Raw genomic sequence first — 13,320 nt, 5'->3', positions numbered from 1 at the left:
ATTTTAATAAATATCTTTATACATCTTATAAACAAAACCATAAGTCTCTGTGTTTGTTCTCGCATCAAACGAGAACCAACCGACGAACCATTTCAAATTTGCAGGATACAATCGTGTTATCCCAGCGAAGTTTTAAAACCACATAGATGGAGGCTCTAGCCCTCTTAGTGGTGAAGATATCAATTAAAAATATTCAACTTCTATTTCGTTTGGCCTATCTTCGGGATACGCTGGATCAATCACTTTGTTGTGTTTTGTGCCTTTCTTTTAGCACAGTATTGTTTCGTTCTTCCCGATTTTACTTTCCTTTTTCTTCGGAGAATTGGATCTTACGTTTTGTTTTGGTTTTGTCCAGGAGCACGCTTTCTGTGACTTGGAATGCCATTAGATCTTTTTCTGTTTGGTTGAACGAACCTGGTTTGTTTTTTTTATTGTGGAAATGATCGAAGATTTGTTTGGTTAGTCTGTTTGCGCTCATTCTGAGGATGTGCCCGTAGAAGTCGATTCTTTTTTTCTTTAATGAATATCTTTAAAGGAAGATATTCATTAAAGAAAAAAAGAATTACTAATTAGATTAGTTTCTCTGTCACTGTGACAACAGAATTAAGTTGTGAAGATTTCCTCCTCAAAGGCCCTGTGCATTAGTTACCACAATTATTACTATTCAGTTTTTTGCAATTTAGTTTATTTTTTACAGTTAACTGTAAAGTCTGTATACTCTGTTATTCACAACCATGAGAGAAAAACGAACACTGTGGGGGTCCATGGAGGGAGCTCACTGGCTAGAAGAGAATGGCGAACGAAGCAAGGCGGGGCGCTAATATAATCAGTTGTATTAAAAGCTTAAAAAAATTGTTTACGTTAACAAAAATATCATTGGAGGAATACATTTTTTCTACAGTAGGTACGTCATAAACATTTAAGGAGGGTCAACTTAGGTAACTTATATGCGAGTATAAGTGGAATAATAAGCCTTTGAGGTTAACGATAGTTGTGACTTTCAATGCAACAACTAAATTTTAGTATGTACCCATTATAAATCTAATCTTAGGATTAATTTGAAAAAAAAAACTTCAAAACACATTTGAGAAAAACTATATATATATATATTTATTTATTTATATTGATGAGATATTTAATGAACAAATTGTTATTATTTTACTTTCATCACCATTTTTGTGACAATACAATTATTTAAGTTACATAAGACAGAAATATAACAGCTGATGAAGAAAATACAGTCTTAAAGAGAATTAATTTTTACTGAAAACAAATATTATTAAAAATATAATATTTTTTGTCTTTACATTTTTTTTCCATTATCTCTACATAAAACAAATAATGAATTATTTCTTATAATACATTAAAAGAACAAATAAACATACAACATTTTCTATACATAATGACTATAAGCAAGTTATTAATTCAAAAATAAAACTCGATAATATTTCATAAAAACTTTAAAAAAAGATTCAAAAACAGAAATAAGTTTATAATAATTCCATAAACTCATTACATCATACTCTTATCTATTATTATACATTTTAACAATTTTTTTACAAGTTTAAGAAGAGATTATTATAGTTATAATGTAAATATATCACATATTGCACTTTAAACTAAACTAAAATTAATTAAATATAATATAATAATCATCTAAGTACTATAACCTATCTAGTGAAAGAAAAAATTGCGCAGAAGCAATTTTTTTTTAACAGCTCAGGAACAGATAGAATAATGCAGAACAGATCATGAGAAATTTATGGTATAAACATTTTCAGGGAAGGATATTCTTTGCTTTTCTTTGACTAGACAGGCTATAACATAATTTTACAATTAATTATTTACTTAATATTTTAAATAATCATTAAAAAATAATAAAAAATCATATATATATGTAAACATAACATTTTCTATAAATCTACGTAATTAAAAAATGTAAGACATCTTCACTGCCTACTACCATATTATATGTTAAAACACTGCTATCAAACAACAAAAATACAACCATTTAGGTCAATAGAATAAAGATATATCTGGTAAACTATATTCCCTTTTTTCTAAGTTGAGACGAATTTTTATGTAAACGTTCCCATTTACTCAGCAGGACTTAATAGAAAAATTACTAAAACTATCTAAAATCAAATAACTGGATTAAACAATGCTGAAGGTAGTTAAAATAAATTAACCTTTCAAATTGATAGATTAAAATAAATGTTTAAAAATAAACAAATTAAACAGCAAAAAATTGCAGTTTTAGATAAAAGTGGCTGAACAGTTACAGTCTTGTGGCTAGCACGTTAAGAAGAATAATAAAATCTATGAATGCCAATAAAAGACGTAACTGTATAATTCTTTTGATGAAATCTTTTACATTATTATTATTATTATTATTTATTTGCAATAATTTTAAATAGGCACACAGCCTTGACAAGTTAATAAAAACGAGCACAATATTTATTTTAAAAAAAATAATAATAATACAAATCCGTTCAAGTATATTTGAACTGGTTACATTAAATTAAGAAAAGCATTTTAAAATGAACTATTTTTTTATAATTATACTATCTTTAGTAGTATACTAAACAAGTAGGAGGTTGAAGTGTAAATTAATTGATAGTAGTAATTGTTTATAGAAAAGCTAGCTGACTGGATGGTAAGATTGTTTCCATAGCAAAGACAACTACTACTTCCACCAATTAATCTATACTTCAAAATCTTGCTTTTCTAGGAAATCACAATAAATACGGTTTGTCTACAAGTATCAGAAACATTTTGGCGATTAAAATATATGCAAAAAAAATTATCATTAATCAAAATACTACATTAAAGTTATTTTTATTTAAGGATAAAGAAAAATCAGTAAAAAATATGTTGAGGTACACAGTAATGCTATTAAGATTATCAGATTTATTAAAGAAAACTATACCTATGTATTTATATTTAAATATCTTGTGCATAATCCCAATACAATTACATGTTTACGATATTTATAAACAACTGACAATTATTTTAGCCTATATTAAATGAGTTTTATTTTTCAAATAAAAAGGTAACATTTAAAATTATAACATTTAGCCTATTACACGATCCAAGTTTTATCTAGTCCTAAGTCTTAAGCGTACCAAGTATTTCGTTAAATTAAAATTTTCCTAATAATATGAGGATTTTTATAATATTTAATGAGTACAAGTTTACATATCATCACCAATCAGAATGGAAAAACATATATGAATGTCAAATTGGAACCTTTTAAATTTTTATAGTCAGAAACAGGGATTGGTAGGTAGGAGCATATTCAAAGTCATCACAGAATTTTATTTCCCTAATTGGCGAATGAACGAACCTAAGATAGTTTTTAAATATTATAATGTAATTGTTGATAATAAATTAATATACTCGGTTTTGAGGGAGTTCAAGGCCCAAAAATTAAATGTCTCCAATAATCGTTAGAAATACTAATTTCAATTTAAAAATTTACAGAAAGAATTGCAGTAAATTAAAATCATTTTTTTTATAATTCAGGATATTTTTAGATTTTTTCACAGAATTTAATTAAAAAAAAAAATACAAATGTTTTATTTCCACAGCTTTATCATAACGAGAGTTAAATATCTTTAATTTTTTCTGTAACTTACAAATCTTTGTATCCTTCACACTTCGGGATTTTTTATTATTATTTATAGTTACCCTAACTGAGTAATGCTGGTGCTTAAACGAAACCGTTACATAGTGCAAATGAATATCAATAAAAGCTTAAGTTAAAATACGAAATTTTCTCCGTACGTTAAGGACAAAGGACAGCCACATAAAGGATGTATAATAAGATAATAAAATAGGACTTAAAATAAATTTGTAGCTATTTCATAAACTAAAAATACTTCTAACGAAACTTTGGCTATACGATTTTATAATAATTATAAATACAATATTGTGACATTTATTTATTAAAAATATAGACAAATATACAATATATTACAAAAAAATGTTTGATATGAGAAATTTTAAAAATAATGCTAATAATTATTAATAACATTTAGTATACATGCATATACATTATGTTGTATAAATATAAACTCACACATTTGCTTACATAAGTTACACACAGAATATAATATTTTACAAACAGAAGCAAATGTGCAAGTAGTGAAATAAAAAAAAGAACAGTCCAGTAAATTTTAATATTAAAAACACAAAAGAAATGTAATTTTGTCAGAATCGTAATATTTTTATCGAGTAATTAGCAATTATTAATTAATTAGAAGTCATAATTCGAAAGTAAAGCACTATATTAGTCACTGACTTGCCATGTATTTATTTTAATCTGAAAAAGGTTTGAAAATAATAATTTTTACAAAATAAAAAATAACCACTTGTTTTAATTAAACTATGATTTCATAAATTTAAACAAATTTAATAATATACTCGTAAGTCATGCAAAAATAAAACTTAAGTGAAAAAAATTCTCATGCACTGTAAATATTATTCTTTAATTCTATCGATAAAGCTATAGAATCAATCAAACCTTTTCCAGGACGAGGCTAGTCTAAATGGCACTTAATTATGACGTGCACCAGGTAAAGCATATCGGGTGAGCTGACGAAGTCTACGCTAGTATACAGTCTTAAGGATGCATTCCTGGGGAAGCACCGAGGCGAGGACCGTAAAGAGAATAAGGTGAAAAATATGGAGGAAGACCGGGATGTGGATGCAAAGGAAAAGCAGAACTAAGTGACGGCGGTAAAAGGGGTGGTTTACTGTAAGGATGATATCTAGGAGTAGATAATGGACTAAGCGGTGGGGTAGGATATGTGCGGTGTAAAACACTAGGAGGTGTCATTAAGGAGTCAGAAGTGTGAGTTCGGAGGTGCTGTAATAACTCTTCTGAGGTTGAAAACCGTTTACCGCAATAAGCTGCATCTCCAGCGATCCATGAACAGATATATGGTAGCTGTGAGGCTGCAGCCAATGCGGCTAACTGTGCATGCGCGTACGCGGCTGCCACAGCTGAATTATGAGGTAAGAACCCTGATTTACCATCGCACTGAGCACAACCACTGGGACAAGTTCCTTTTCCGCCCGCGGCAGATCCCAAAAGATGGGAACTGAGTTGGCAGCCGGTACAATAAGGATCTCTACAAACAGGGACAAGACCTTCTCCCGCTTTCATTCTGGAGTAACTCAAATACGGATTTACTCCTGGCTTCAAGGGATGGGTCAATAGACTAGAAGCCATTACATCGAGAGGTAATGGTCCCGGATAACCGGTTAAAAACCCCGATGAAGTTGTGGTGCTAGCCGTACTCGTACTAGATGTCGGTGATTTTAATTCAACACTTTTTGCAGGACTTGAACGTAAAGGATTAGTTTCAGACTTTGATGAGGCTGGAACTTCTTGGACCACTGGTGTCTTACGACATGTAGGAGACGCTCTAGGAGAAGAGGCGCTCTGATTACTCGAGCAACGAATTCCATTTGGAACAGGGGTCGGAGTCTTTAGTGGAGTTCTAACACGACCTGTACTCTTGTCTTCTTGTTCTCTAGAATTACCGAGATCGTAAGGCTTGAAGCTCGATTTAGGTGCGACCGGAGAACAACTACTAACAGATGAAGAAGAAGGTGATGATTTATCTCGTGGAGTATCAGATTTTTTTGACTTGTCCAGAGGTGGCAGCAATGGTTTACTAGGAGTATCAGCTCCGATCTGACTGCATGTCTGAGCCAATAACGCCAACGGACTCTTCTTCGCGTCCAGCTGAAACATAACAAGTTTAATATTAGTTTTTATTTAGAAGGCGAATTCGTCATTTCATCTTTTTTATTCAACTGTTAAGGACAGTTTGATTAATCTTTCTTCCCACCCTCGAGCAATAAAACTTCTATTAACTTTCTAAGAACTGAAAAAGAAACGTCTCTTCTTCAACTACATGTCAAGAACAGCGTTCGCTCTGACACTCAATCTCAAAACTCTTTCGCTATTTCCTCTTTTTTTTATTTAATCTACTCCCTTCTTACCACTTTACTATTCCTTAATACTACTTTAAAATACGCAGCAATAAACAAAACGCGTGATCAATGTTAAAAAACAGCAAATTAATTTTTTTTAAAATTATACTATAATGTAATTTATTTTATACAACACAGTTAATAAATAACATACTAGCGTATGCTGAAACAAAACTGCAGTAAAAGAATTATGTTTTATATACTCAATTTAAAGATACAATTTATTTAAAAATATACTCAAATTTACATTATTAATTCTGTTTATGTAATATTTACAACTTTAGTATTTGAATTTCATATTATTGTTGCAATATTCATTAATGCTTATGAACGGTTATTCAATATTAATGTTGTAATATAGTAAATTCGTATAATAATTTTTAATTATATAACTTAAATAAAAAAATAATAATAAAACCCACATAAATTCATTAAAATTATTTTTCGCTAAGTTATTTTACGGTTTTGGTGAAGAGTATTTTCATTTGAGAACAAATTAATCCAGGAGGCGGTAAAATTATATAAAACAAGAAAATATTAAAAATTAAAAACAAGACTGCCAAAAAAAAAAAAAAAAATTGCTGACAAACGTTGCTCTTTAATATAGGATAGTTACTAATATACGATAATGAAAGAGCACGCGGGTAACATTTTTGTATATAGTGAAATTTTTTAAATCTATTTAAAAAATAACACTCCCGGTACCGTAAGGTTTTTAACGCAGGGTCATATATCTAAATCGGTTTAACTGTTGAGATGCTACGTTAGAACAAACATACATTAATACACCCTAAATATATTACACTTCTTTTTGGGCAGTCGTCTATAAATTATTCATGTTAGTTAAACAACCTTAATTTCTATAATTTCTTTCAGTTACTTATAATTGTTTGGAATCAGCTGATTTTGTAAGTCGAGAGTTCTAAGGTTCTCGAGAGTCCTTGTAAAGGCAGTAGCATTTACATAGATTTGAATGCTAGACTATGGATACCGGTATTCTTTGGTTGTTGGGTTTCAATTAACCACACGACTGTTTTAATCTGTTCCAGACTACATCTACAATTATTTTATACTTCGCAAGACGATAGCAGTAATTGCATTTCTCTATAAACACACACACCTAGACACGGAAGCAGGTGGAATGATGGTTGGAGAAAACAAACAGAAATGATACGGTTCGTACTCGGGTTACATACCCTGATGATACAGATAAAAGTATAAAAACATCTTTAAAGACGTGTGATACTAATACATACACACAAATATGTTATCATACCAGTAACTTCATAATATATGTTAAGAGATATAGACTGTATAAACGACCTCTTTCTATACCTTGTAACAAGGATGTTAGGGAGATATTTGGAATTTTAATTACTTGTATTAGATGTAAATAGTAATTATATTAAATAACTTAGGAATTAGAAGATAGCAATAAACTACCTTTAGGTAGTAACTTAATTTAAATTTAACAGGAATTAATTTTTTGTGTCAGAAAAAGAGTAGTTTTTTTTATCAGAGATGTGATGAATGAATGCACTGTCTATACAGAGAATTTTTAAATTTTTTCTGATCGATAATTCCCCCTACACTGCTACAATAACTATTTAAACCAGTGGTTCTCAAACTTTTCCGAGTTGCGGTGTCCTTTTACAATTAAAATTTTTCCGTGGCGTCATATACTAAGTAAATATATGACTACTCGTAAGTATGAGATAAAAATGAATAAAACTCTTGTATCTTAATTTTTTTACTTTATTAACATTAAATTAATATTTATAAATGTCTTGGTTCAATTAATTATGAAGCTTTTACAATATTTCGCGGCGCCCCTGTGAAGAGGCCGCGGCGCACAGTTTGGGATTCACTGATTTAAACAGTTCCTCTCCAGTTCATAAACGTTATTACAATGTGAAAAATATAATTAATCAAATATTTATAAATAAAACAAAGATGCAATTGCACAAAATATGTCAAATTGATAAATAAATATTAATCAATATAGCTAACGCATGTTAATATTTATACTTCCCCCAAAACTAAAATACAATTATTTAATATATTTTGTAAATGAAAACAAAAAAAAATATGTTTGATACGAATAGTTAATTTCTCTGTCGAACTATATGCAAAGTTTTGTTAGTAACTGATGAATAGTAAGTGATAAAAAACCCACAATGATAAACTCCTATCGTACGGTTTCTGATGCCGGAATTTATGATATATCGGGTTTACCATATACCATTTCTAATGCCGGGTTTATGATATCCGGGATTTCTGATGCCGGAATCTAATCAGGATAAAACTTGGAGCTTCAATAAATAATAGTAATTTTAAAACTTTTTTAACAGAAAAAAGCCTAACTTCTCAACTCCATTCGTATAAAATTTTTTAGGTCTTACTCTTCACGAAGAAGACCGATTTCAATATTATTTTTTATTTTATAGAGAAAAAAAATTTTTACAACTTATCAATCAATCTGTTATCTTGTTTCCCTATATAGAGTTTTTATTTACTTTTTCTTCAAGAAGAAAGATTTCTTACGATTTTTGTAATTTTTTTTTGTCATAAAGGAGGAGGATTTCTATAGGCCTACCCAAATTTTAAATTAAAATTAAAACTAATTATTGCAAAATAAAATAAACTCGTAAAAGAATGCTCCAACCCAGTTTTTAAAAATTCACTTCTTCAAGTTAAAGTTAGTATGCGGGTAATAATTTTTTTTTAGTATTTACTAAATTAGACAGTACTTTTTGAAAAAAGTCAGTACTTACAGAAAAAACAAAAAAAGTACCACAATTTTTATACTTTTTGTGCATTTTTTGAAAACCGTATTTTTATGTCTCAAAGTTTTGGATGTAAACAAAATGCTTGATGTGTTCGTAAAAAAAAAACTGTTTTCGTAAAAACATTTTAAAGGCGGATTAAAAAAAAAAAAATTATATATTAGTTTTTCTTTTGCTTTTTCGCGTATACATTTCGAGTTTATTCAAATATGTTTTACATGAATTTATTTAAAGAATTTCCACTGATTAAATTTAAGTTAATTTTTACACGATAATCTATTTCAACTGATTTCAAGTATATAAGTCATAAGTATTTCATGAAAAGTTCAGGTTTAGTGAACCATATTTTTTCCTCTCTAATAATTCCGCTCTTATTAATAAATCAATATATTTAATTTTTAATAAAAAGAGATGAAGTCGGATTCGAACCGATGTGCGAGATCGAAATACCCTTCTAAGATCCAAATATTTTATTAATTAAAATTTTATTTGGCTATAACTCTGGAACCAATGAAAATAAGTTTTAAATTTCTCAATGAGGGCTTATTACTGCAGTTAAGAAAAAGTCCAAAATACAAAAAATTGGATTTTGGACTTTTTTGGTCCAGTCTATTACAATCAAAATAGGAGGTACGCAGCTAGATGTTACAACCGTCCTAAATCCAAAATTTCAACATCCTACGGCTAATCGCTGTTGAGTTATGTGAGATACATACGTACAGACGTCACGCCGAAACTAGTCAAAATGGATTGAGGGAATATCAAAATGGATACTTCCGTTGAAATCTGAAAACCGAAATCTTTTGCGATCACAATACTTCCTTTTCTTCGTACAAGGAATTAAAAATGACCAAAGTTTCGAAGTACTATTGCTATTCAATAATGTTCCTTTTGATATTATTTTAATTGTAATATTTTTACAGTCAAATGAGATAAGTTGTTTTGAGGTTTATTATTTTGTATAGGTACTGTAACCAAAATATAAAATATTTTAAAATAAATTCATTATTAAATGTATAAATATGAACAAGGTTTTGAAATCATATATACAATAAAATACAGGTTTGACGAAACATTTATGTATTAACACGGCAAGATATGACTGTGATTAACACGAACAAGTATATAACTGTGATGAGTTGGATGGACGTATGATGTCAAGTTATGTTAATTAATATAGCCGTGGTTTCAATCGCTGACCACCTTGTCCGCCTCCAGATTACAGACCATTCTGTCCTATGGGAATGATGAAACCCAACACGTTTAGTATAAACCGCAAGTTCCCCCCACCCATCGTTACCGTGGGATTAATAATCAACATTACATTTCATCGTTCGTTCTCACTGAAGAAAATCAAACTGTTTACTCAACTAGCCGACGGCTAAACAATAAATAGTAAAAGAAACTAGCATTCTATACCCGTGTGTAAATTTTTGTCAATTCAGAACCTTAAATAACAGAAAGTTTACAAAAATTTTCTAATTTTAACACCCAATCATAATTTTTTGAACTTCGTAACCTTTTAGAGTATCGTTATTATTTTTATAATGTAGGTTGCAGTTGCATACATAAATCTGAACCAACTGAAACTAAAAATTGATTTTAACATTATTGATACCTCCAATTTTTGTTTCAGTAGAGAAAAATCGTAGACTTTCTGAAACAGGTTAACGATAAAGCCGTAATTTCCAATTATACACAATTAATTAATTTTGTAACGGTACATGATTAAGTTTATTTTAAAAGTCCGGTAATCAGGATAGTATAAATGTTTCAGTAACATTCCGATTTTTTTACTCATGAAACTGACTATCAAGATCTATTTAGTTTTTTAACGAAGCTAGCTCAGATAAAATAGAGATGATAATGAAACTTACAGAATTTCTTTGCTACTGCAATTTAAAAGGCGGTCAATAAATTACGTCACGCTATTTTTATTAGTTTTTGACCCCGTCACCTTCATCACGAATTGTTATACAAAAGCCATCATCCCCCCAACCATATAAATTACATCTCATTTTTAATATATCCCTCAAAAATTAAAATCATATTTATTTAACAAAAATTAATTAAATTATAATTTTATTCTTTTGATGAAGTATACATTTCATCAATAAAATATTCCCTACACGGTTGAATATAAAATATGAAAAATTAAAAACAACGCGATTATACTTCCATGGTTCTACAATCAGAAATGGCGGTCAGATCAAACTATGACATTTTTATAGTAAAAATGAAAAAAATGTTTTAATGCCCTGTAATATTTCACAAACAAAATATTAAACAATGATTTTAAAATCCCAACGATCAAAAAATAAATTGTCCTAATAAATGAAAATCAGTTACCTCCAAAATTAAAAATCGTTTGTTTGCCTGCTAAATACAATATACAATAGCCACAAATTTCCTAGAAACAACTACGACATTCAGAGTTGTAGAACATAAATTGATTTGTCATTCGTAATAATATAATTGTATATAAACACCATCGAATTTAAAGGGTTAAATACGGATAGTTATAAAGCACAAAATCGGGTGTTTGCTTCTACAATAATTTTACATTATATATACATATATATATATATATACTTTTTGGCTGTTCCATAACTAGTTTATTTACAAACGGTTCTTAAAGTGGAACCATCGTATAATATTTACTTAATAACGGGGTTATTAATGAACTCTCATAATAATCAATTAATACCTAGGGATAAAGAAAAAATAACTAAAGTTACAATAAAAGGAAAGTTCTAAGTACATGAATATATTCGCATTCACTTCGTGATCCGCAAAAATAATCAATAAACAAATAAATAATCAATAAAAATACACACGTGCATAAATAAGCTCAAAAATGCCATTAGTGAGACGATAAGACACATAACAATGTGTAACTAACATTTAACAAAGAGTAAAGGACTAAAAAAAAATAATTTAAATTTGTCATATAGTATTCCACTAGTCTAGCACATGGAGACGCTTCAACCTTCGGACGTCCTCGCTGTTATCATGCAGATTGAGTGCTAAGTGGTTAACATGATTTTCTAAATGCCGTTGGTATTTGATACTGTACGTTTCACAACCATAAGTATCAGCGGAAGCTCCAGATATTCATGAATCTCATCGTTCCGTTTGAACCATGGTGCCTCCGAGATTGTCCTCATTTTGGAAACTTTGTATGACATCAACGTTAATTATACTTGTTCCCCACAATTCCACACCATACGTCCAGATCGGTCAATAGGACAACTTTGTGTATTAGAATTTTTTTAGACAATGTGAAGTGTGAGTTTCTCCTCAGTAGCCAATGTAGTTCTCTATATTTCGCGTTCAGTTGTTTTCTCTTCTCCTTCACGTGATGTTTCCAGGTCAAATCTATCTATCACCGATCTAGGTGCAATCTAAGTACCATACATGCTCTGATTCTGGAATCAAACACCGTCCAATTCACACAGGCACAGTCACCTCTATTTAATACATTTGATGAAATTATTTTATAAACAGTTTCTCTACGTCACTAAGCTCCACGCTTTTTCCCCTCTTTGCTTGCGAAGACAAAGGATCCCCAGGACGAAGGTTTTTATTTGGACCCTCTGCCAGGGAAGATGAAGATTCTATACTCTACAGTTTCGCCAGTCAATATGTCACACGGTGCGGCCGGAGAGACGGTTGTGCGTGCCCTGGATCATTGATCCTGCCCGGGTTCCCTCAGTCAGCCGCTTCCCACAGATTTAACCCGGAGATGCCTGTCCCACGATACTGACATTCCAGGGTTCGCGCGTAGCAATAGGACTCCGATACCGTTACCTTTGGGAAAATCCCTGCCAAGGGCCGAAGTGACTGATTTATAGCAGAGCAAGTTAACAGCACCCATCCGCAACCTGATCCACAACCATGAAGAGGGATGAGTACTACCCGTCCGCATACCGCCCAGCGTCGGAAAAACATATCACAGTCATGCTTTTCGCCTTCGACGAAAACAACGAAACCGTGAAGCACAACCGCAACCAGCTAGGTCCTTAGCAAGACCATTATTATTATTACTACATTTCTCTCAATTATTAATTCATTTCTATCAAAGTTATAATCTCTAACTTTTATTTACGCTACATACGCTAAGATAATATAATTTATTAACTTATAAGTAATAAACGTTTTATTTATTGTTATAGCGGTTTTATGGCTTTTTTTCAATTACTAAAACGTTCTCCCATTTTGGGGTTTAACATTTAATTTACAGAATGATATTTATACATTTTGTTGATTTCAGTAAACCTTACATTAATGCATTTGAAACAACTTGATAGCTAACACCGTTATTGGGTATGATTACTACAAAAAATTGATTTTGTCAGTCGTTTCATGATAAACCCGACGGCCGATTACCGCCATTCGTGTATTTTTGTAATCCTCTAACGATGCTTAATTCGAATTCAAAATCAAAAACAAAATCCAAGACAAAAAGTGTTCACACATATACACACATAGATAATGTATTCAATTACGAACTGTTCGTTCGTTGAAA

At 30.3% G+C, this 13,320-nt stretch overlaps 1 protein-coding gene across 2 annotated transcripts in view; it reads right to left on the bottom strand.

The window, feature by feature from the left end:
* Nucleotides 1–1,099: 1,099 nt before the first annotated feature.
* elB (zinc finger protein elbow B) overlaps nucleotides 1,100–13,320 on the bottom strand; it is a 66,364-nt gene continuing 54,143 nt past the window's right edge. For both annotated transcript variants that reach the window (XM_075357721.1, XM_075357725.1), the window contains one exon: nucleotides 1,100–5,755. In XM_075357721.1, coding sequence (XP_075213836.1) covers nucleotides 4,625–5,755 — 1,131 coding nt within the window. In that variant the 3' untranslated portion in view covers nucleotides 1,100–4,624. The remainder of the gene's footprint in view (nucleotides 5,756–13,320) is intronic.

Source organism: Lycorma delicatula, chromosome 1, assembly GCF_047948215.1.
Source record: "Lycorma delicatula isolate Av1 chromosome 1, ASM4794821v1, whole genome shotgun sequence".
Lineage (NCBI taxonomy): Eukaryota > Metazoa > Arthropoda > Insecta > Hemiptera > Fulgoridae > Lycorma > Lycorma delicatula.
This window is presented reverse-complemented; position numbering and strand designations above follow the sequence as displayed.